General features: G+C 43.2%; 1 protein-coding gene across 7 annotated transcripts in view; it reads left to right on the top strand.

Annotated features, from left to right (window-relative positions):
* The first annotated feature begins 277 nt into the window (after nucleotides 1-277).
* Nucleotides 278-21963, top strand: part of LOC120048326 (MAP7 domain-containing protein 1-like) — a 64781-nt gene continuing 43095 nt past the window's right edge. For 4 of the 7 annotated variants that reach the window (XM_038994217.1, XM_038994214.1, XM_038994216.1 and 1 more), the window contains exon 1: nucleotides 281-680. In XM_038994217.1, the coding sequence (XP_038850145.1) occupies nucleotides 614-680 (67 nt within the window). In that variant the 5' untranslated portion in view covers nucleotides 281-613. Of the gene's footprint in view, nucleotides 681-21963 lie in introns of all 7 variants that reach the window. The other 3 variants (XM_038994213.1, XM_038994212.1, XR_005477001.1) reach the window with 2 other exon arrangements.

Here is a 21963-nt window from a genome sequence, read left to right as displayed (position 1 = left end):
TGGAATGGACCAGAGGTTGTATTATTTTATAGACGGATGGGTCCATTTGGAATGAAAGGGGTATACATTTGTATCATATGTGAAGTATTTGATTAAACACGTTTAAACATGTACACATTCAAATATAAGTAATTACAAAATAATAATACAAATATATGTTATTCTTTGTGAATTAGATAATGCGGTATAAAGATTGAAAATAAATGTGCTCCATAACATATTCACACCCCTACTGGCTATGGAACAGTCCGATCCGGAGGCCAGCATCCGACTGTGCGTACAATGAGCATACCGTCAGCTGTTGTGTGGGTTTAACTTATTTCCCCATTCTCCTCTCCCTCAATATCTTTCCGATCCTAAGCAATTTGTGAACGTTGATGGCATTGCAGCCAAAATAGTTTCCAACCAAACACATTGTTGCTCTGTGTGTGGCACCGGTTTTATTTTTGAAAGAGCGCTACCTACCCGGTGCGTTTCCAGCGTTTTCCATTTGGAAATGGGGGTAGACTGCGCGCGCTGGTGAACAACTAGTGACTCAACCAAGTTTCCCTTCTGTCTGAGGAATGAGTATACATACGGTCGGGAGAGGACGAGCCGAAAAGCGCATGATTGAATGAATAAAATGGAAAGCAAAGACCTCGACACCGATTTGGTGGGAAATGTGTTGCCTGAAGCAACATGTAAGTTACCTATTATTTTATTGAAGCTCGTAAAAATGTCACGCCCATTGAAACGTTTGTTGTTCGATCTGTCAATGCATTCGAGGAGTTTCTGGTGGCCTTTCTCACGTATCTCCCGACAAACTTTTTATCGAATGATCATCATACCGGTAATTTGCACGGTTGTTGTGCGTGTGAATGTGAAATTGTTTGAGATCAAACGAGCTTCATTTCTTCTTATCTGTATCATTGTTAGGCTATGTGTGGAGTAGTCTAATAAGGGTTATTTCCACGCTATAAATGTGTAATAACACATGTCGATTATTTGTCTAAATGTTGATTATTAGCCAGGTCAAAAGGAAGGAAGCAGAGCTATACATTCACCACAGTCACAAACAATTCATAATAGCATAGACTTGTCCGGATTGATTTCCGTCCAAAAAGCCTCACAGTACAGCCTAGTCTACTGCCACACTGCGAATTCTTCTCTAATCCAATCCGTATGACAACAACAACACCACATGGGAATATGCTTGGTTTAAATCATTGGATTTTCCTCAACAGGTTTCTCAACAAATGTATGACGAGTGTCTCTAACAGCCTGACCCAAACACTGCCCATTCGATCAAAACTGAATTAATAATAAATAATACAGCGGCGCTTGATGAGGTAATCTCTGTCCCCTCCCCCTCACATGTTTACATTATGGGGTCACCGGTCTGGCATTCGTTCCGTTTCCCCCTCAACCGGCATATCACACGAGCACCCATCAACCGGGATAATGATCGGCTTCTGTTCTGTGCCATTTGATATTGACTAGCCTAGTTCTAATGCAGGGATTCATGGATCATATATCTTTAATCCAGGTGCCTTCTGATCGGTAAATAGATACACAGATGAGTACTGTGATTTAGCCTACTGAGATCAGATGCCCTTTAATCAGAAGTGCAGAGCCAAAGTGCAGGCAGGTGCCATCTTCATCACCTGGCCAGATTGATTGATTTACTCTTGAAGTGCTATGATTTTATATGTGCAATTACAATCTGTGACTGTGTTGTCCCGGAGAGCTAGTGTCCACGGACAAAGTTATCCACTGGATGTCATAAGCAGTATGCTGTCATTCTGTCAGTGGGCTTTTGCATAAGAGTGTTTAACAGTGACCGGTCAAAACGGATATGGCAGGAGTATGAGTGCAGTTGTGCATTCTCTTCAGGCACAAGTGCCGTACACACACACACACACACCATAACCCTCTATTTGTCAGATGAGAGATGATCAGAGTAGCATGGATTGTCGCATTGTTCAGGATATGCCTCCTCGCCTCGATGGCTTTTCATGTGTCATCATAATGCATAAGGACTATTATGAAGTATACTTATGAGCGAGTGAAGGACTTTTTGACTGAAGACCAGAGCACAGCCATGGATGTCATCCAGTTAAGAGAGTGTCAGTGGCTATTTAAATGTTGCGCTTTACACAGCCAGATAAGCAGCTCTATTTGAATACATGAAGATAGGTTTATTGGGAAATAGTGGACAGTGCACTTTCTCTCTGAATCAGACATACCTGATAATCAACAGGCCTATTTTGTGCAATAGCCTGTTGGCCAATTACCTCTGTGTGAGTAATAATACTCCCAGTAATGAATAGGGGCGGCTGGGGGGCGGATAACTAAGCTCCTCAAAACAAATCCTCCCCAGAAGGAAGATGGAACTCTCAGGCAATTCATGAGAGGAGGTAGTTGTGTCATAATGCAGGTGAGGTGGTGTTCACTGGTTAGAACTGAGGTTGTCTAAGAGCTAGAACCATTGCATTGACCCATTACCCCGCTCTGCTAGTAGGACACACACACACACCATGGACAACAATGTCCAACCAAGAGCTTCCTTCCTACTTCTTGTGGGCTGCTGGATGGGTGGGTTGTTACTTGTTCTGGCTGAGATTCATAAGAATGGAGCGCCACCCTGTCGACCGTGGGAACCTTGACCAGACTCTGCTGTGTCTATCGAGCAGCTATGCCATTGATAGCCTGGTCCCAGATCTGTTTGTGTGGTCTTGCCAACTCATACGGTCATTGGATGACAATGACAATAGGAGTTGGCTACAGCACACACCAATCTGGAACCGGGCTATGTCATTGAAGGCCGTGTCCAGGAAACGCGCCATCTTCATTATGTGCACTGTAGCTGTGTTCTTCTTCTCTGATCTCCGCCCCCTTGACAACGGTCAGAAGCTGTTTCTGAAGCTGTCTGGAAGGATTCACGTGGAACATGTTACATGGGTTAAAAATGTACCAAAGCCACGACTCATGCATGCAGCCCTCTCTGACCGGCAGGTCCTGTTAAAGATCTTAGTCAATCTTCACCGTCGCATTTCTCAAGCATGAAGGGTGACCTATTTGTCGAGTCTTAGCGGAACTCTGTTGTCATGTGAGAACATTTATAGAGGGGATTTTCTTCAGTGGGACACTAAGTTAATCAATATTTTAATGCCATCGTTGTTTATATTGGTCTGGTTGGATAATTTTTCGATATCTAAGGATTTTGAATAGGTTGTTGGGGCAGTCATTCATTCACACCTTGGAGGACAGACCAGCTTTGTTGCTAACCAAAGTCAGACATGTTTTTCTGTGTCATCACTTCAGAAGAATCAGGGAGTTACCCATTCGTGTTAGCACAGTGTGCCTCTGGAGTGCATTGTTTATGATTGCTAACGCTACTACGTTCAACAAGCAAGTAGCGTAGAATACCGTAGATAGGATCCACTCATTGGTGTGAACTGTGAATCAGAGGCCCTTGCAGTGGGGCTGCTGTAGTAGTCTCTTTAGTCCGGCCCAGGCATTGTGGAATTCTGCCTCCGTCAGGGCTTTTGAAGAACATCTTCTAATCCTTATTTTCTTTAGGGCTGTGTCCCAAATGGCACCCCATTTCCTATGTAGTGCACTATAGGGCTCTGGTCAAAAGTAGGGTACTATACAGGGAATATTTGGGACGCAGCCTAGATTTGCATTCAGGCACTCGCCCCTCTGAGCTCTCCTTCTTTCTGCACCGCCAGTCTGCCACTCGTTCCATGCCCTTGGAGTCGGCAACCATTTGGTCTTTCGCTCTAATCTGTTCTCTGTTGTTAACCTGCAAATCTGAGGCAGGCTGACTGGAATCAAGAGCTTTCTTTCTCTCTCGAGGCTAGCTATACCATTGCTAGTGCACTCTAACCATCACACATGCACAAACGCACACGACCGCACTCACGTGTACTCACTCACGTGTACGCACGAACACGAACACGTGCACACACACACACACACACACACACACACACACACACACACACACACACACACACACACACACACACACAGAGTATGCTCTACACATCAGAGAGGGCTATAAAAATAACACTGAAATGGTTACTGTAGACGTCACAGACAGTACAGGATATATCATATAGAATTCAGGCCTTCTGAATAACTTGTCAGGTACCTGTGAGGAGCAAAGTGAAGAGAAGCCATCTTGACGTGTGAACTCTGGAGGCAGATCATGTGAATATTGATGTGTTTCGTACTGGCATGTTCTGATATTTACTGTAAATGTCAAGTGTGTAACTGCACAGCTAATGGTAACTGCCTTTAAACGAATTGAGGGTCGGCCATAGTATCACAGTTTAGGCCTACTTTAAATCTTGACAACGTGTGTAATATTGGGTCACGCATTTGCTGATGCACTGTAATGGTCAATAGATCTAACCAACAGATCAATGATCTTTAAGGTCAATACTGTTTGTTGTGCGTTTATTCCAAATGGCACTATACATGTCAGCTTCATAGCTTGCTCACTGAGTTCCATGTTGTAGCCTACTGTTACTAACCCTAGTTTATACAAACACGCTCGTCATCCGGAGGATAAAGAGTCTTAGCAGACTTGACAGGGAAACAAATTGTAGCATCTGACAGGACTTTTTGTGTAACCCAGTCAGGGAAGCCGAAGCACCACCACCCCTGTCAGCCCTGCAGTGAACAGGATCACTCAGCTAGCTACACAGGCACAGCTCTTACATAATTAGGAGACTATGTGAATTGTGAAGCCAGTGTCCTGGAGAGAAAGCTGCATTAGTGAATTAGTGCTAGGAGTCTCACATTTGTATTTATTTATTTTATTTAACTAGGCAAGTCAGTTAAGAACAAATTCTTATTTACACTGACGGCCTACCCTGGTCAAACCTCAAACGACGCTGGGCCAATTGTGTGTCGCCCTATGGGACTCCCAATCATGACCGGATGTGATGCAGCCTGGATTCGAACCAGGTACTGCAGTGACGCCTCTTGCACTGAGATGCAGTGTCTTAGACCACTGCGCCACTCAGGAGACCCCCAAATTGGAAAGTTGACACTCTTTCCAGGCTCAGCTATTTCAGAATGAACGTGAGAAAGACGGAAATTGAGGTTCGTGGACTGGAGACAAATGGCGTCTAAGATTTGGCGAATTTGTCAAATTTCAGGTTCACATGTAAGAAAAGTCCACATGTGAAAACCTCACTTTCATATGTGGAATTGCATGTTCACAAAAATAAAATATCAAACTTGCAATTCCACATGTGAAAGTGATATTTTCATGTGAAAGTTTTTCACATATGAAACTGCAAGTTAGATTTTTACACGTGATTGTTTTTCACATGTGAACTTGCAATTCCACATGAGAAAGTGAAAATCCAATTTCCAGTTTCACATGTAAGAAAATGCCAATGTTTGTAAACAAAGTAAATGTAAACAAACACTGTATAGTATAGCAAGGAAATACTTTTTAAATGCGAGAGCAAATAAATTGTAAATTAATGCAATTTTTAAAATTTTAGTTAAAAGAAAAATGATGCGCAACTAAATAAAACGACTCCCTCTTCCCTGCAATTTGACTTATCTTTGGTTATGTTACCCTGGCCTTTGCTTTCCCTGTTTCGGAACATTCCTTCCAGCAACATAGCATCCCACTACTGGTTTGCTTCTGAAGCTAAACAGGGTTGGTTCTGGTCAGCCCTGAACCAGAGACCAGATGTAGCTTAAAGTGGTGAAAATGTGAAAAATAAATGTGTTGGGGGGAGAAAGAAATCCACCAAAATTTTAATATGATTTTTTTTTAAAAATGTGATTTTTTTGGGGGTATTTTTTTTGTAAGGGTGATCACAAATGTAAACATTGCTGTCGTATAGAGATGTAGCCTAAGATTGGTCTTCTGTCAGATTTGATATATGGGGTAATATTTGTGGCGATGTGATCATCTTACTGATCATCTTGAGCTTCTAACAATGTCATTGTTGAATCAAATTGTTTTGTATAACTTTCTAAAGAAAATACTTTATTTCAACTGGACATATGAACATGACCATACTCTTTCCCTCCACATTTGTGAATGAGTCAGTGAGTGGGTGAGACTATGTATGCTGTACATCCTACTATAGCCTAGTGATTGCAGATTGCACTTCGCTTCATCGACATCAAAGCTGGCCTAGAAAAGACGTGTTGTTACTGCTGTGTGTGTCGACGAGCTTCCGGCTAGCACAGAAATAATTCATCCTCTGAAGATTTCAATTTGCTCGCAGAGTGAGATTTCAAAAGGGGGCCCATTTTCTATCTCTTGATTTGAGGGAGGACGGGAGAGACGGCGAGCAAATAGAAAGTCTTGTTCTAATTCATCATTTCACTCCTCTGTTTTATAATCTAATTTATTTATTAGCGGTTACAGTGCAGAAGGAAGACCCACCGGAAGGATGAAGGCTCTATATCCAGTATAATCCAGTTAATTCCATATGTATGGTTCTTCTACCCAAGATTATGTTGCCAATCAAATGCCTCGTTTCCCAACATATTAATCCCGTTGACTTTTTGGGAAGAATTAAAAAGCATTTGCATGGTTAAAAGGATTAGGCAAATCCTAAATCCTCTATAGAATTTGGAAATAAAATCAGCAGAATAAGGAGAAGGCTTTACTTTGCTATCCTATTCAAGAGGTATGGCTCGTTGCTCGATTGCTGACGGAATGGGTTACCCTTCTAAGTTTGTAGTATAGGAACAGGAGTTTTCCAGACCACTCAACCTAACCAGGGAAAACTCTGGGCCCTAGTAATGCTGGTATGTTGTTGGTGCAGGAGAGAGGATGATTCAGAAGGATAGAGTGTTAGGAAGTAGTCCTCCTCTCCCACATGTTCAAAAATTCCATGCTCAGTGTATTGCACAGCCGAGGTGGGTTTTGAATGAGGACTGGAGAGAAAGAAGAAAAGAGAGGGAGAGGCCACAGAGTGACAGAAGTCATGCCAGATTCGTAGTGTTTGGAGTCAGGTCTTTAATTAAACAACAGGCAAGTCTGTGTCGCTAGAGAGGCTAATGTTGACAATGTTTGGGTGGCATTTCTCTCTTTCTTCTGGTGCAGGGGCCTCCCTGTTTGTGTGTGTGCGTGCTAGCGGGCATGTGTGTGTGCTTATGTGTATGTTTTCAGCGGGGTGTTTCTCCCTCAGAGGAAGAGTTTCAGTGAGGGTCAAGAAGAGGTAAAGGCGAGCCAAAGAGATGGGGAGAAGAGGTAAAGAGATGAAGGAGAGCTCAGTGAAAAGATATCTTCCCCAGGGCTAACCTTCCGAATCCCCACACATAGAGATAGCATCATGTCAGCTAGGGTCCCCTCTACAGCACCCAGCTGGTGTAAATCACACCACTCACACTTACCTCAGTCACTGACTTCTCACAGGGGAGTGGAGGCAACCCTCCAGCCCACCTCACTGGAAACCGGCACTCAAAGTGTGCAAACTCTTAAGGTTCCATACTATTTTATCAGGGTGTGTGGATATTTAAATGTTTTGACTGAATTAATCAGACTCAGTTTCTGTTTATTTTTGTGAACTTTTGACCCCACTTAAGGTAATGACTAACCGTCGTTAAATTTAGCTGATAATAGGTTTTATTGAAGAACCTTTGTGGAATTCCGCCTCAGACACGCTCAAAGGTAAACAAAAACATACATGTTTAGACAGAAAACGGGGAAAATAGTTAGTTACCTTTCAACCTTTTATGCTCAGAAATGTGCTGTCAGAACTATAACCAGTCATTGTTTATGTTACTTAGGGAGCAAGATCATTGCTTTTTAAAATGAATGTGATCGTTTTTGTCGCCCATGCTTATGATGTTAATTTGGTCTCTTAAGCACTTAAGTGGTATGCATATTCATGCTCATTCACAGCTCCATTAAATATGTTATTAGTCACGCTTTCAACGGGGCTTGGCAGTTGCGGTAGCCTCTTCCATCTCTTTGGTCTTCCCCACTTAATATTAGCCTTCTGAAATAGGAGACCATTGATGTTTCAGATGGTTCCAGACCTATAATTCCTTTATGTGGACCTGTAACTCCAAAGCTCCAGGTATAGTGATTAAAGGCTAATAGCAGATGACAACGAAGTGCTTTGAAATAAGTTGAGTGGCTGAGTTAAATGTAACATATAATCTAATACCAACAGCTAATTTATGGCGGAGTGGTTCCCTATAAAGTAATGGTCATTGCTCTGAAGAGCTCATCCATTCATGAATTTGTCATCCAAAACATTGGACAAACACCGTAGTAGGGTCTCGACAGAGTGCTACACAGGAATTTAAAACCAAAAGGACACAGAGAGGAAGTGACCGAATACCAGAGCCACATGCTGTCTAATAGCCACCTGACCCCTCACTCTCAAAACACGAGGGGCCCTGAAACGCACACATCAGCTATTTACAAACCTTCCTCTTTTTTATTTTCTCTTCCCACTCTCTCATTCTCTCTATCTTTCTTTCTCTCTGTCACTCCTCTGTAACTTCAGAATAACTCTGAGCCCATGGCGTGGTGCCGTGCCCTAATTATATCACCAAACAGCTGTACTCCACTTCCCGGACTAGGTCGTTGCTGAATGTGAAGGGCTATGGTAGGAAACTAGCTCTGAACTCCATAGCTGCTTCCTATCCTGCCATTTCCACTCCTCTCAAAATAGCCCAGACAGGCTGCTCTATGCTCTCTTGGTCTTCTTAAAGTCCCAGTCACCAGACCCATCAGCTAACATTAGAGCCAGGCCCTGTTCAGCTAAAGGAATTGGTACTGTTTTTATAGGCCACCTCAATGTGTTCTCCCCTCTGCACCGATCAGAAAGATCACTTGATGGTGGTGGCCATCTTGTCAGAAATATCTTGAACCAAATGTTGTGGTAGTCATTTATTGGTTAATAAAGCACTTTGAACTCAACCTCTGACTGTCCACCAAGTGTCCTGTTGTATTATTGATCCACAGGTTCATAGTCCTGAATTTTGGCTCCATGGAAGATAGTTGCCAAGCTTGTCATTGCAGTAAACTGTCCTAAAATAGTCACGAGTTTCACTAGCCTCCCATGTTGTGGATGATGGAGGCTGTACACCAGGGCTATTCAACCATATTCTAACAGGGGCCAGATTTGAAAACCTTTTTTCTTACAAGGGGGACAGATATTTTCTACATGAGATTACTCTTCCTAAAACCGGTATAACAAACTATGCACTAACACAATTATAATCTTATAAAGCACTTTATTTCAAATTAAATGATGCTAAAAGTTCATTTTAAGTGCTTTAAGATTAGCCTTATTCAGTGCATCAAATTGTTTAAATAATGGAACACATTTGTACTTATAACACAGTTGACCTGCATCACATTAAATAATTTCTACTTTCCTGTCCGTTTTACATACATAGCTTCATCTTTTGTTTTTGTTTACACATAGTAAACATTTTATGAATGGCATATATCAGTTGACCAGCATCATGTTCTGTTCTGTTTTCTATTTCTTTATCATTTCGTTCTTTTCTTTGTCTTGATGTTTTTTGTTACATATAGAAACATTTTATGCATGGCATATCTCAGTTGACTAGCTTTTGCGGAGAAGTCTCTCTACCTCCGCATCAGTGGAGAACTGGTCTCTATAACAAACAGTACAACCTCTGTGGGGACTTAACTTTGCAACGAAATTTGAAGAGTTTATCTTTCAGTTTATCTAAAAACTCAGACATCACAGGAGTGATTTGTACTGATGATGACTGAATGTAGTTGCGCAGTGTAGAGAATTTGAGCATTTTTTGCGGGGGGCTCAAATCAAAGGAGAAAATACAAAAATGCAAGTCAATCATGTCAATGACTGTTTTATCCCTCTCCTGTAGTCTCAAATGAAGTGCATCCAATTGATTTGAAGATGTCACAAAAAAAACAAACATCTGATTCGAACTCCTCATCAAGCATTTTCGCTAGATATGTGTTGGCGTTCTTGTGGCGGCAATCACGGCGAAAAGAAACGTATCTCCTCCTTAAGTTCACATGGGCTGCTCTCTTGACACCATTGTTACCCTTGCTTAGCCACCGAGCATCATTGCGTAAAAGTAGATCATGATGCTCAGCAGACTAAGCAACAAGCAATGTTGCAAGCTAGATGTTGACTGCATAAAGTTTATGATAGCCATAACTGAGTCCTATGATAGCCATAACTGAGTCCATGGTGTTTTTTTAACTCACCGCTGAGTTAAGCGCAAAGAATACTCTGGTGTATCAGGCAGTGTAATGATCTCATCTGTTATGTGTTTTTTTCCGCAATATTTGTTCATTATTTTGTACATAATGTTTCTGCAACCGTATCTTACGGAAGAAAAGAGCTTCTGGATATCAGGACAGCGATCACTCACCTCGGATTAGACGAAGATTTCTTCAACAACAACAAGCAGGAGTCACATGATATTCTCCAAACACCCCACAGGGCAGACATCCCAATTATTCGCAAAAGGAAGCGACGCAGAGGACGAAGAGACGGATGCCTCGTCCAGACCCGCAGAAGGCAACTAGGAAAGCTGCCGTTACCGTCAATATTACTCGCCAACGTGCAATCATTGGACAATAAACTAGACGAGGTACGGTCACGAATATCCTACCAACGGGACATCAAAAACTGTAATATCCTATGCTTCACGGAATCGTGGCTGAATGACGACATGGACATTCAGCTAGCGGGATGCAGGCTGCACCGGCAGGATAGAACAGCACACTCCAGTAATACGAGGGGGGGGCGGTCTGTGCATATTTGTAAACAACAGCTGGTGCACGAAATCTAAGGAAGACTCTAGATTTTGCTCGCCTGAAGTAGAGTATATTGTGATAGATTGCATGCCACTACTTGCCTAGAGAGTTCTCAGCTATACTTTTCGTGGCTGTTTATTTACCACCACAGACAGATGCTGGCACTAAGACCGCACTCAGTCAGATGTATAAGGAAATAAGCAAACAGGAAACCACTCCCCCAGAGGCGGCGCTCCTAGTGGCCGGAGACTTTAATGCAGGGAAACTTAAATCAGTTCTACCAAATCTCTATCAACATGTTAAATGTGCAACCAGAGGGAAAAAAATTATAGATCACCTGTACTCCACACACAGAGGCGTGTACAAAGCTCTCCCTCGCCCTCCATTTGGTTAATCCGACCACAACTCTATCCTCCTGATTCCTGCTTACAAGCAAAAATTAAAGCAGGAAGCACCAGTGACTCGGTCTATAAAAAAATGGTCAGATGAAGCAGATGCTAAACTACAGGACTGCTTTGCTATCACAGACTGGAACATGTTCCGGGATTCTTCCGATGACATTGAGGAATACACCACATCAGTCACTGGCTTTATCAATAAGTGCATTGAGGACGTCGTCCCCACAGTGATTGTACGTACATACCCCAACCAGAAGCCATGGATTACAGGCAACATTCGCACTGAGCTAAAGGGTAGAGCTGCCACTTTCAAGCTTACAAGAAATCCCGCTATGCCCTGCGACGAACCATCAAACAGGCAAAGCGTCAATACAGGGCTAAGATTGAATCATACTACACCGGCTCCGACGCTCGTCGGATGTGGCAGGGCTTGCAAACTATTACAGACTACAAAGGGAAGCACAGCCGCGAGCTGCCCAGTGACACGAGCCTACCAGACGAACAAAATCACTTCTATGCTCGCTTCGAGGCAAGCAACACTGAGGCATGCATGAGAGCATCAGCTGTTCCGGACGACTGTGTGATCACGCTCTCCGTAGCCGACGTGAGTAAGACCTTTAAACAGGTCAACATACACAAGGCTGCAGGGCCAGACGGATTACCAGGACGTGTGCTCCGGGCATGTGCTGACCAACTGGCAGGTGTCTTCACTGACATTTTCAACATGTCCCTGATTGAGTCTGTAATACCAACATGCTTCAAGCAGACCACCATAGTCCCTGTGCCCAAGAACACAAAGGCAACCTGCCTAATTAACTACAGACCCGTAGCACTCACGTCCGTAGCCATGAAGTGCTTTGAAAGGCTGGTAATGGCTCACATCAACACCATTATCCCAGAAACCCTAGACCCACTCCAATTTGCATACCGCCCAAACAGATCCACAGATGATGCAATCTCTATTGCACTCCATACTGCCCTTTCCCACCTGGACAAAAGGAACACCTATGTGAGAATGCTGTTCATCGACTACAGCTCAGCGTTCAACACCATAGTACCCTCAAAGCTCATCACCAGGCTAAGGAACCTGGGACTAAACACCTCCCTCTGCGACTGGATCCTGGACTTCCTGACAGGCCTCTCCCAGGTGGTGAGGGTAGGTAGTAACACATCTGCCACACTGATCCTCAACACTGGAGCTCCCCAGGGGTGCGTGATCAGTCCCCTCCTGTACTCCCTGTTCACCCACGACTGCATGACCAGGCACGACTCCAACACCATCATTAAGTTTGCTGACGACACAACAGTGGTAGACCTGATCACCGACAACGACGAGACAGCCTATAGGGAGGAGGTCAGAGACCTGGCCGGGTGGTGCCAGAATAACAACCTATCCCTCAACGTAACCAAGACTAAGGAGATGATTGTGGACTACAGGAAAAGGAGCACCGAGCACGTCCCCATTCTCATCGACGGGGCTGTAGTGGAGCAGGTTGAGAGCTTCAAATTCCTTGGTGTCCACATCAATAACAAACTAGATTGGTCCAAACACACCAAGACAGTCGTGAAGAGGGCACGACAAAGCCTATTCCCCCTATGGAAACTAAAAAGATTTGGCATGGGTCCTGAGATCCTCAAAAGGTTCTACAGCTGCAACATCGAGAGCATCCTGACCGGTTGCATCACCTGGTATGGGAATTGCTCGGCCTCCGACCGCAAAGCACTTCAGAGGGTAGTGCGTACGGCCCAGTACATCACTGGGGCAAAGCTGCCTGTCATCCAGGACCTCTACACCAGGCGGTGTCAGAGGAAGGCCCTAAAAATTGTCAAAGACCCCAGCCACCCCAGTCATAGACTGTTCTCTCTACTACCGCATGGCAAGCGGTACCGGTTTTTACCCCCAAGCCATAAGACTCCTGAACAGGTAACCAAATGGTTACCCGGAGTATTTGCATTGTGAGCCCCCCCAACCCCTCTTTTACGCTGCTGCTACTCTTTGTTTATCTTATATGCATAGTCACTTTAACTATACATTCATGTACATGCTACCTAAATTGGCCCGACCTACCAGTGCTCCCGCACATTGGCTAACTGGGCTATCTGCATTGTGTCCCACCACCCGCCAACCCATCTTTTTACACTTCTGCTACTCTCTGTTCATCATACATGCATAGTCACTTTAACGATACCTACATGTACATACTACCTCAATAAGCCTGACTAACAGGTGTCTGTATATAGCCTTGCTACTCTTTTTTCAAATGTCTTTTTACTGTTGTTTTATTTCTTTACTTACCTACACACACACACACACATACTTTTTTTTTTTTTTTTTCCGCACCATTGGTTAGAGCCTGTAAGTATTGTATTCGGCGCACGTGACAAATACACTTTGATTTGATGAACCAGCTATGTGAAGCTAGCCACAATAGTGGACTTTGTGGTTAGCCTTCAAAATAAAAGTATGGCATAATTCTACTATTTGTATTCATTTGCATCAATGTCAATGACATACTTTTATTTTGAAGGCAAACTACAAATTCCACTTTTGTGCCTAATCCTTATTGTGGCTACACATAACCCGGTCCGGTCGAGCCTCACTAGCCAGATGAAGCTAGCTGGCTGCTTATAACGTTAGCTTTGGGCAACAGGGTTAAGTAGCTGGCTAGCTATTTATTTTCATGAACTGAAGTTCAATTTCAATAGGCGAATAACAAGTGGCAACCTAGCTAAGAATCACAAGGATTCCTAAATCATTGCTAAGAATAATGAAAATGACTGCAGTTTTTACTGGTCATTGTTTTCAGGCTTGTTGTATTGGTACCTATTGCTAGCTAGGTACCAAGCTAAAGCTAGCTACCCCAGAAGTTGTGGTCGAACAAATGCTGCTTTATTACCAACGCGGTATTGTAAACACATCGTTCGTGGCCGGTGTTTGCTTGTTTGCTGACTTTTTTGTACAGCTTTGACAGTGCTACTGAATCTTTTTTGACACCCAAGACCCAAACGGCGTTCCATAGTATGTATGTCGTGAAGCTAATAGCAGTGAAGCTATTACTGTGTAACTCCGGAAGGGAAACATTGGAAAAATAGCGCACTTGGTAGTGTTAACCGGTGCTCGACCAGTCGGCGAAAGCCAACATCACCCACGACAGAGAACGGTTGATTGTCAAGGGCAATGAATTTCATTATCTTGGCTTTAATGGATTTTCCCTTTGAGTTGTCTCGCTGAAATGTCCTTACTCTTTCAAATGACTGCTGGACTTGTTGACTCCTCGATACACACAGCAGATATTGTGGGCTAGTTTAGGAATGCTGTGTTGCACGTATATCGCAACGTGGCGTCATTACGTCATGTACCTTCGTTATATAGGTATGCACGTCAGCTTTGACTTCGGTTTTGCACATCGGGCGTTAAACTAGACCGGCCGAGACCGATGTTGGCATTTTTAGCTATTTTTGCCCGATTATAATTTTTTTATTTAACCTTTATTTAACCAGGTAGGCCATATTCTGATATGTTCACCGATATATCGTGCATCCCTACTCCTTTTGGCACTAAACCTCACATTTTTTGCAGGACATTTTGAATAAACTTTTTTGGTTCCAAGTAGAACCCTTTTGGCTCCAGTTAGAACCCTTTTGAGGTGGTTTCTACCTGGAACCAAAAAGGGTTCTCCTATTGGGACAGCTAAATAACCCTTTTGGAACCCTTTTTTCTAAGAGTCTAGGCCTTGAGAGATTACACATGACTATTATGGTCTGTTGTGTTCTTGTAGAAGCTATAATTAGAGCTCTTGTCATTATGCAGAGAATCTCTGAACGGTTGGGTGGGACCTTAAAAACCCAAACATCCTGATGTTGTTTGCCTGAAGTAATGGCCCTGAAAATGACTATGTTAGACAAAACAACCTCCGTCATCCTCCCACCTACAGCACCTCATGCGGGAACACACGCAGTCCCAGACATCCCTATCTCCAGAAACTGTCAACAAAGTCATAATGACACAAAATGACACCAATAGTGGTGCCTGGTTTTCATCAATGTATGATCTAGCTACAGTTTATGCGAGCTTGTGGAATTTGGCGTTGTAGTTCGGTTTTCCACAGAGAAACAGTTTGAAACCAACTCTTTTGTTCATCTCTCTGTCTGCTGGCGCCAAATCACTGCTGAGTTAGAAACCTAACCCTCTGGGAGAGTATAGGAATTTTGGCTGTGTCACTCGTCGGTGATGTACAGAGAGAAGAGGAATAGCAGATAGCAGAGATGTTCAATGTGGTTTTGTCATGACTAACCAGCCATCCAGGCACAGCTGTGTTTTGTAATGGGCATCTGGCCAAAAACAAGGTCATGCGATTGAAGTCTCTCCATTGTAAGCATGACTGTTTAAACTGTATCTGATTATCGGATGTAAACCCCCTCTATCTACTCTTCTAGGGCTGTGTTGGTCTTGGAATGTGATGTTACGGTAATTTCACGATTGCATTGCACTTTGTTACTGGTTTTTCCTTTTCTTTTCTTTCCATTTTCATTTATTTTTCGTATCGTTTTTTGATGTGTTCATTACCCAGCCAGTCACTACTCACTTCCTAGAACAGTGAAGCTGTCAATGAAATCCCTGCTAGTCAGATACATCTTGAGGACTGTTTTACAAATGCTCCATTAAATATTGATAGTTCAATTAAGGGGACTTTGGCACAATCAGTTGAGTTTGTTTGTAGAGGGTTTGTACACATCGAAACTTAAATCCACACCATTTACAGCTACTAAACAGTTACTCCTCCTAGCTAATGCCCCGTCCTACCGCCGTGTAAACACAATGTGACAGGGGTGTATTTAGTGCCATGAGGCCACCTCGCATAGACCAGTGGAGGATTAGACTGGGCTGCTGCTCCCAACCCCCAAGGGGAGGTGGAGCAGGTTGCCACGGCTGACTAGTCGGTATGCCGGATAGAGTGCTCAGTTATGAATGGATGGCAGCCAAGCTGCATGGCCCAGATATCCAGTTGAGGGTGGCTTGTGTGTGAAGGTCCTATCACTCCCTATTACTGCTGGGCGTCTCAACCAATGAAATACTGGTGTGTGTTTGTTTGTGTGTGCGTGTCATTTCATCACCACGATGGCTTTGAAAAGGATGACAACGCTTGGGAGGAAAGCGGCTAGCAAAATGCCAGGCATTGTTCCACATCCAGGCCAGGTGACAGTAGAAAAGCCGTGGCAGAGACCCTAACAGAGACATGACTATTAACAGGCAGATTTATATGCTATGAGAGACCGCCTGTAAAGATGTGCGCTGAGAGTCGGGAAGCAAGTTCAGGGAGTGAGTGTTTTAATAAGTAAACGTAACATAATACCAAACACGAACAACGCACAGACATGAAACAGAAACAATGACGCCTGGGGAAGGAACCAAAGGGAGTGATATAGGGCAGATAATCCGGGAAGTGATGGAGTCCAGGTGAGTCTAATGACGCACAGATGCGTGTAACCATGGTGACAGGTGTGCGCCATAACGAGCAGACTACTGACATAGAGGCCGGAGAGGGAGCACACGTGACACCGCCTTTAAAAGTTGTTTTCGGCCCCAAATCAGAATTATGTTGCTTAACTAGGCCATAAATTGCCATTTCTAGATGTTGGATGCCCAATAATGTTTCAACCTCAGTTTAGTTACATTGTAAACCCTGCACACATCTCTTCTCTCATTTGTTGTATGTATAATAATGCTCACAAGCAAGCAATTATATTTTGTGGAGTTAAAAAGTAACCTGCAATGTTGTGTTGATTGTGCTAATGCGGAGTGAAACTGTGTACACGTGAATTAGTGATTTATCTGTTTTATCTATTTCTCTCTCACACCCGTCGTCGCTTGAACTCTAGGAACTTGAAAACAAAGTACAAATACACTCATTTCGCAGGCTGGCAAGCCCGATAGTTGGAACTTTTAAACCCCGGCATGAGTACGCACACCCACACACAAATACACACAGTGAGAGCCTTTTGGCGCAGAATTGGTGGTTGTTGTTTACACTGCGCTTCCAGTGTGTCTGGGGCCCCACCATAGCCCCTTACATCACCCCATCCGGGGTGAGAGTGTGAGGGCCGAGAGGAGCGAGGGGGGTGACGGTGAGGTAATTAATTAGTTCCCTGTCCCGCTCAAATGAGATGCAGACCTATTCTCTTTCGGCCTCCCGAGTTCCTCTTTACTCTTTGTCGGAGCAGCCCTTTTCCCTTTCCACTCTCTGATTTCACAGCTCGGGACCCGATGCTATTTCCTAGCCTGTTGTTTGTCTCATTTCCATTTTGCAAGAGAACCAGGAGAGAGTCCCCATCCTGTTTACTCAGTGATCTTTTTCTGGCAAGTTCAGTTTGAAGTCTATTTTCATGCTTGGGCTTCCAAGTCCACATATCACTAGCCACTATTACCAGTGGTTGTCTTGTTGTGCTCGGCCCTTTTTTGCCTGGTTTGGCAGGAGACGGGAAGAGAGATGTGCTTGAGAGAGCAATACTTTGATCTATGAATATTTCATTCCCTCCCTGTTCTATATACATCATGTCCTGGGCCATGCCAGTGCCAATGCTAATACCCATGATTTTATGTTTGGGTGCAGTTGAGTGACTCACTGTGTTTATCTGATCTAATTGGTTGATGTCCTGGGACCAGGATCTACATGGGTTTTACCCATGTGCTTTTCTGTGGATAGTGGGAATCCAAGCCTGGTCCGATATCTGTTTTCTTGCTAAATCCTATGGTCATTGTTTGGTGTGACAATGACCATATGAGTTTCACATTCCCAATGCCTTAGTTGATGGATTGCTTCCAAAGACAAAATCCCTTCTCAGGTGTAATTGAGTAATGTTTAGTCATACTTTGGCGTTTGAGTCATATGTTTGCGTTGTGGATGAGACAACCTCATCGCTCTTTGTTCCTCAATGCCTGTATGATGACACCGCTTCACAATCTCACAATCACATGAGTCGGAGTTTGAAGAACAGGTAGCCAACAGAAAGGGGTGTGGTACACACACACACAAACACACACAGTCCCCAATTTTCACGTCTGCCAGGGTATCAGGCAACCAGACTGGCACAGCACATTTAGGCAGTTACTTAAGGCCTGAGTGAACAGTGTTGAGATATGAAATACCTTACATTCTAATGGGATCAACTTATCAAGGACACAATGATAACATTTTTCCAGTTCGATGGCATTTACAGCTTTCATATGTATTTTGGGCTTTGAAAATAGAAGCATGCATGCATAAATGTTTTTTGTATTTTTTGATTTTCAGGCTGCCAAATTTTTTGGATAATACAAATATATTTTCATTTTTATCAGGCTGTGGGGCTTTTTGTGTAATTTTTAATCAAAGATTTCACATCAGTCATTTTTATGTAAAGTGCTTTGATTTGAGACATTTATTTGGTATGACTCACCGGACCCCAGGAAGCAAGTTGGGAGCAGCACATTGATTACGAAAAAAGCAGTGATTTCTCCTCTGAGAAACAAAACACTAATGTTGTGTGAAAATGTAATTACTGACATTTTCAGTTGCAATGTTGCCATTTGCACTTATCTCAGTGGCCTCCTCACCTACTATATGCAGTTGTATTTCCATTCAGACCATGATATGGAAAGCCACTTAGAAGAGCTAGAGCAGCACCAATGTGCCCTCCAAGCTCATCACTAAGCTAAGGACCCTGGGTCTGAACACCTCCCTCCGCACAACACCAACACCTAAGTTTGCTGATGACACAACAGTGGTTGGCCTGATCACTAACGACAATGAGACAGCCTATAGGGCAGAGGTCAGTGACCTGGCAGTGTGGTGCCAAGACAACAACCTCTCCCTCAATGTCAGCATGACAAAGGAGCTGATCGTGGACTACAGGAAACGGAGGGTCGAGCACACCTCCATCCACATCAACGGGGCTGTAGTGGAGTGGGTCGAGAGCGTCTAGTTCCTCGGTGTCCACATCACTAAGGACTTATCATGGTCCACACACCTACACAGTCGTGAAGAAGGAATGACAACGCCACTTCCCCCTCAGGAGGCTAAAAAGATTTGGCATGGGCCTTCAGATCCTCAAAAGGTTCTACATCTGCACCATTGAGAGTATCTTGACTGGCTGCATCACCGCTTGGTATGGCAACTGGTTGGCATCTGACTGCAAGGTGCTACAGAGCAATATTCCCTCAAAACAATTTAGGCACTAAGCAAATTTCAGGTCTGCTGAGCTCAAAAACTTGAACGTTGTGAAAATTCTGTGCAATTTCCAGCACGCGTTTACTGTGAACACTGAGGCTGAATAAGTTACAGTTTTAACAGTGGCCAAGTAGGCTACTGTGGCTATTCGATCATAATGTAGGGCTACCAAAGTGGCCTACCATCAAAAACAATGGAGAAAATACCTCCCATAACATTTTTTACATTTTAACATCCCATAACATTCTATTATTCAGCCTTTTAGCAGCAGCCAATGTGTGGTGTTCAATATTGGCCTTACATTCCTTAAGACTTCCTTAAAACTTACAGGGCTTGATATTAACCTGTTTATCCACTTGTCATTCAGATTTGTTGTTGTGTTGTTTGATGCAAAAAAAAATGTACAAAATAAAATGCATTATTATTCCCATACCATTATTACAGAGAATCATACAAATCATGCTGCCCCCTGCCTAATGGCTACTTAGCTTATTATCCAAGCCTGTCTTAAAATACTATACTGCCCCTTTAAGACAAAATAGTTCTTTACCTGACTCACTTTTCAAAGATGTCTAGAAATGTACACGTTTTGGGCTCTTGTAGAAAGAAATCACTCCCCTATTGCTGACTGCAAATGCTCTATAACTGGGCTAATAACTCACTAACTAGCAAAGGATATGAACACAATGTGCACATGTCGCTAAATGCAGCTTTCGCTTTGATCAAAACAAGCTCATCTACTCACGACCGCTCATGCTGTAAACACAGTCCAGTTCAAAGTAGCACAGCAACAGGTTGCCTCACTGCCTGATGGTGGCCTCGGTGCAAATGAGTGTAGTCCAAAAACCTGCATTCCACGTCCAAAACGTTTTCACCCGCGATCGTTTTCAAAGTAGCCCAATTTTCAGAGAAAATCTCAGACATGGTAACCCTGCCACTATCCCCAACAAACCCACCACCCCTTCCCACTACTTTGGCCCTAACAGATCCACCACCTGGCCGTCGGCCTGGGAGGATGGAACCCCTTCCTTCAAAACCCGCTGTAGTTCTGCACTAAAATCTCTGACACCCAAACCCTTCTCTGCTGCTGCTACCACCAAATCAATCTTCTGAGATTCCTGTTCTATTTGTGCAGAACAATTAATGACCAAAGCAATAAACGAAAGAAATCCTACCTTACTAAAATCCATCCTCTCTTAACATGGGCAGCGCTATTGAGGAGTTTCACCATTTCTAAATAGTTAACTTGGTGGGATTTCTTATGAGTTAAGGAAGGATCACATACTTCCATCCAGTTCACCAGGAGGGATTAGCCAATTAATTATACTCGTGTCATGAGCAAACATAACTGCAGGTGACAGTAAATCGCCAACTATATAACTGTTTAAACAATTCACTCAAGGTGGCAGTAAGCTCCCTTTCAGTTTGTTTGCCAACTCATAGAAGTATTAGAAGAAAATGGACTACTTCAAAATGGAGATGGCCTCAATGGCTCTGCCCATGCTCTCACTGTCACGTTCTGACCTTAGTTCCTTTTTTATGTCTTTATTTTAGTTTGGTCAGGGCGTGAGTTGGGGTGGGCATTCTATGTTGTTTTTTCCATGTTTTGTTCTGTTGTTCTATTTTTATGTGTTTGGCCTAGTATGGTTCTCAATCAGAGGCAGGTGTCAGTCGTTGTCTCTGATTGGGAGCCATATTTAGGTAGCCTGTTGTCTATTGTGTTTTGTGGGTGGGTATTTTCTGTCCTGTGTTTTGCTTCACCGTACAGGACTGTTCGTTTGTCGTTTTATTGTTTTTGTTCAGTATTCGTATTAAAACAATATGGACACTTACCACGCTGCGCATTGGTCCTCCTCTTCTTCCACACACGACGAGCGTTATACTCACAGACGCCATAATGGGACAGATACGACTGAGATTTTTATAACTAACCAAAGATAGACCACAGCATGCCGTTTCCAATGGGAACAAGTGAATCATAGTGGGCAGAACAAGCAAAGAGGTGGGCAGAGCCAAGCACGATCTACTGAGATCCTATTGGCACGTTCTAGCGTGCGTGTGCATATTTCTGTTAGGGAACACCTACTCTATGAAGTGCCCGTGTGCAATAACTCAGTTCGCCTTTGCACTCCTTCTAAACAACGCAATTTAAAAAAAACGTTGGAAAAGTGTAAAGTCCACAAATCTTTGTCCACTCTGTTCATAACGGATTCTAGTTTTGGTAACAGAACTTTATCGAGATCTCACAACCATCCGTTGAAATATAGGTCTCATCTCTGGATACGACTTTTAGTCCTCTAGCTCTAGGCCTTATCATTGGGTTTTTTACATAAATATTTGGAAACCGACTAGGAATTCTTTGGAGATCGCGATCGAACTGTTGGTGACCACTGCTCTAGAAAGTTGAGTGTAGTTCAAATCAAATCAAATCAAATGTTATTTGTCACATGCGCCGAATATAACAGGTGTAGACTTTACAGTGAAATGCTTACTTACAAGCCCTTAACCAACAATGCAGTTTTAAGAAGAAAAAAAAGTGTTAAAGTATTTACTAAATAAACTTAAGTAAAAAAGAAATGTATATAAAAAAAGAATATATATATAT

Source organism: Salvelinus namaycush, chromosome 5 (assembly GCF_016432855.1).
Source record: "Salvelinus namaycush isolate Seneca chromosome 5, SaNama_1.0, whole genome shotgun sequence".
In the NCBI taxonomy this organism is placed as follows: Eukaryota; Metazoa; Chordata; class Actinopteri; order Salmoniformes; family Salmonidae; genus Salvelinus; species Salvelinus namaycush.
The sequence above is the reverse complement of the archived record's forward strand: the minus strand, read 5'-3'. Positions and strand labels throughout refer to the sequence as shown.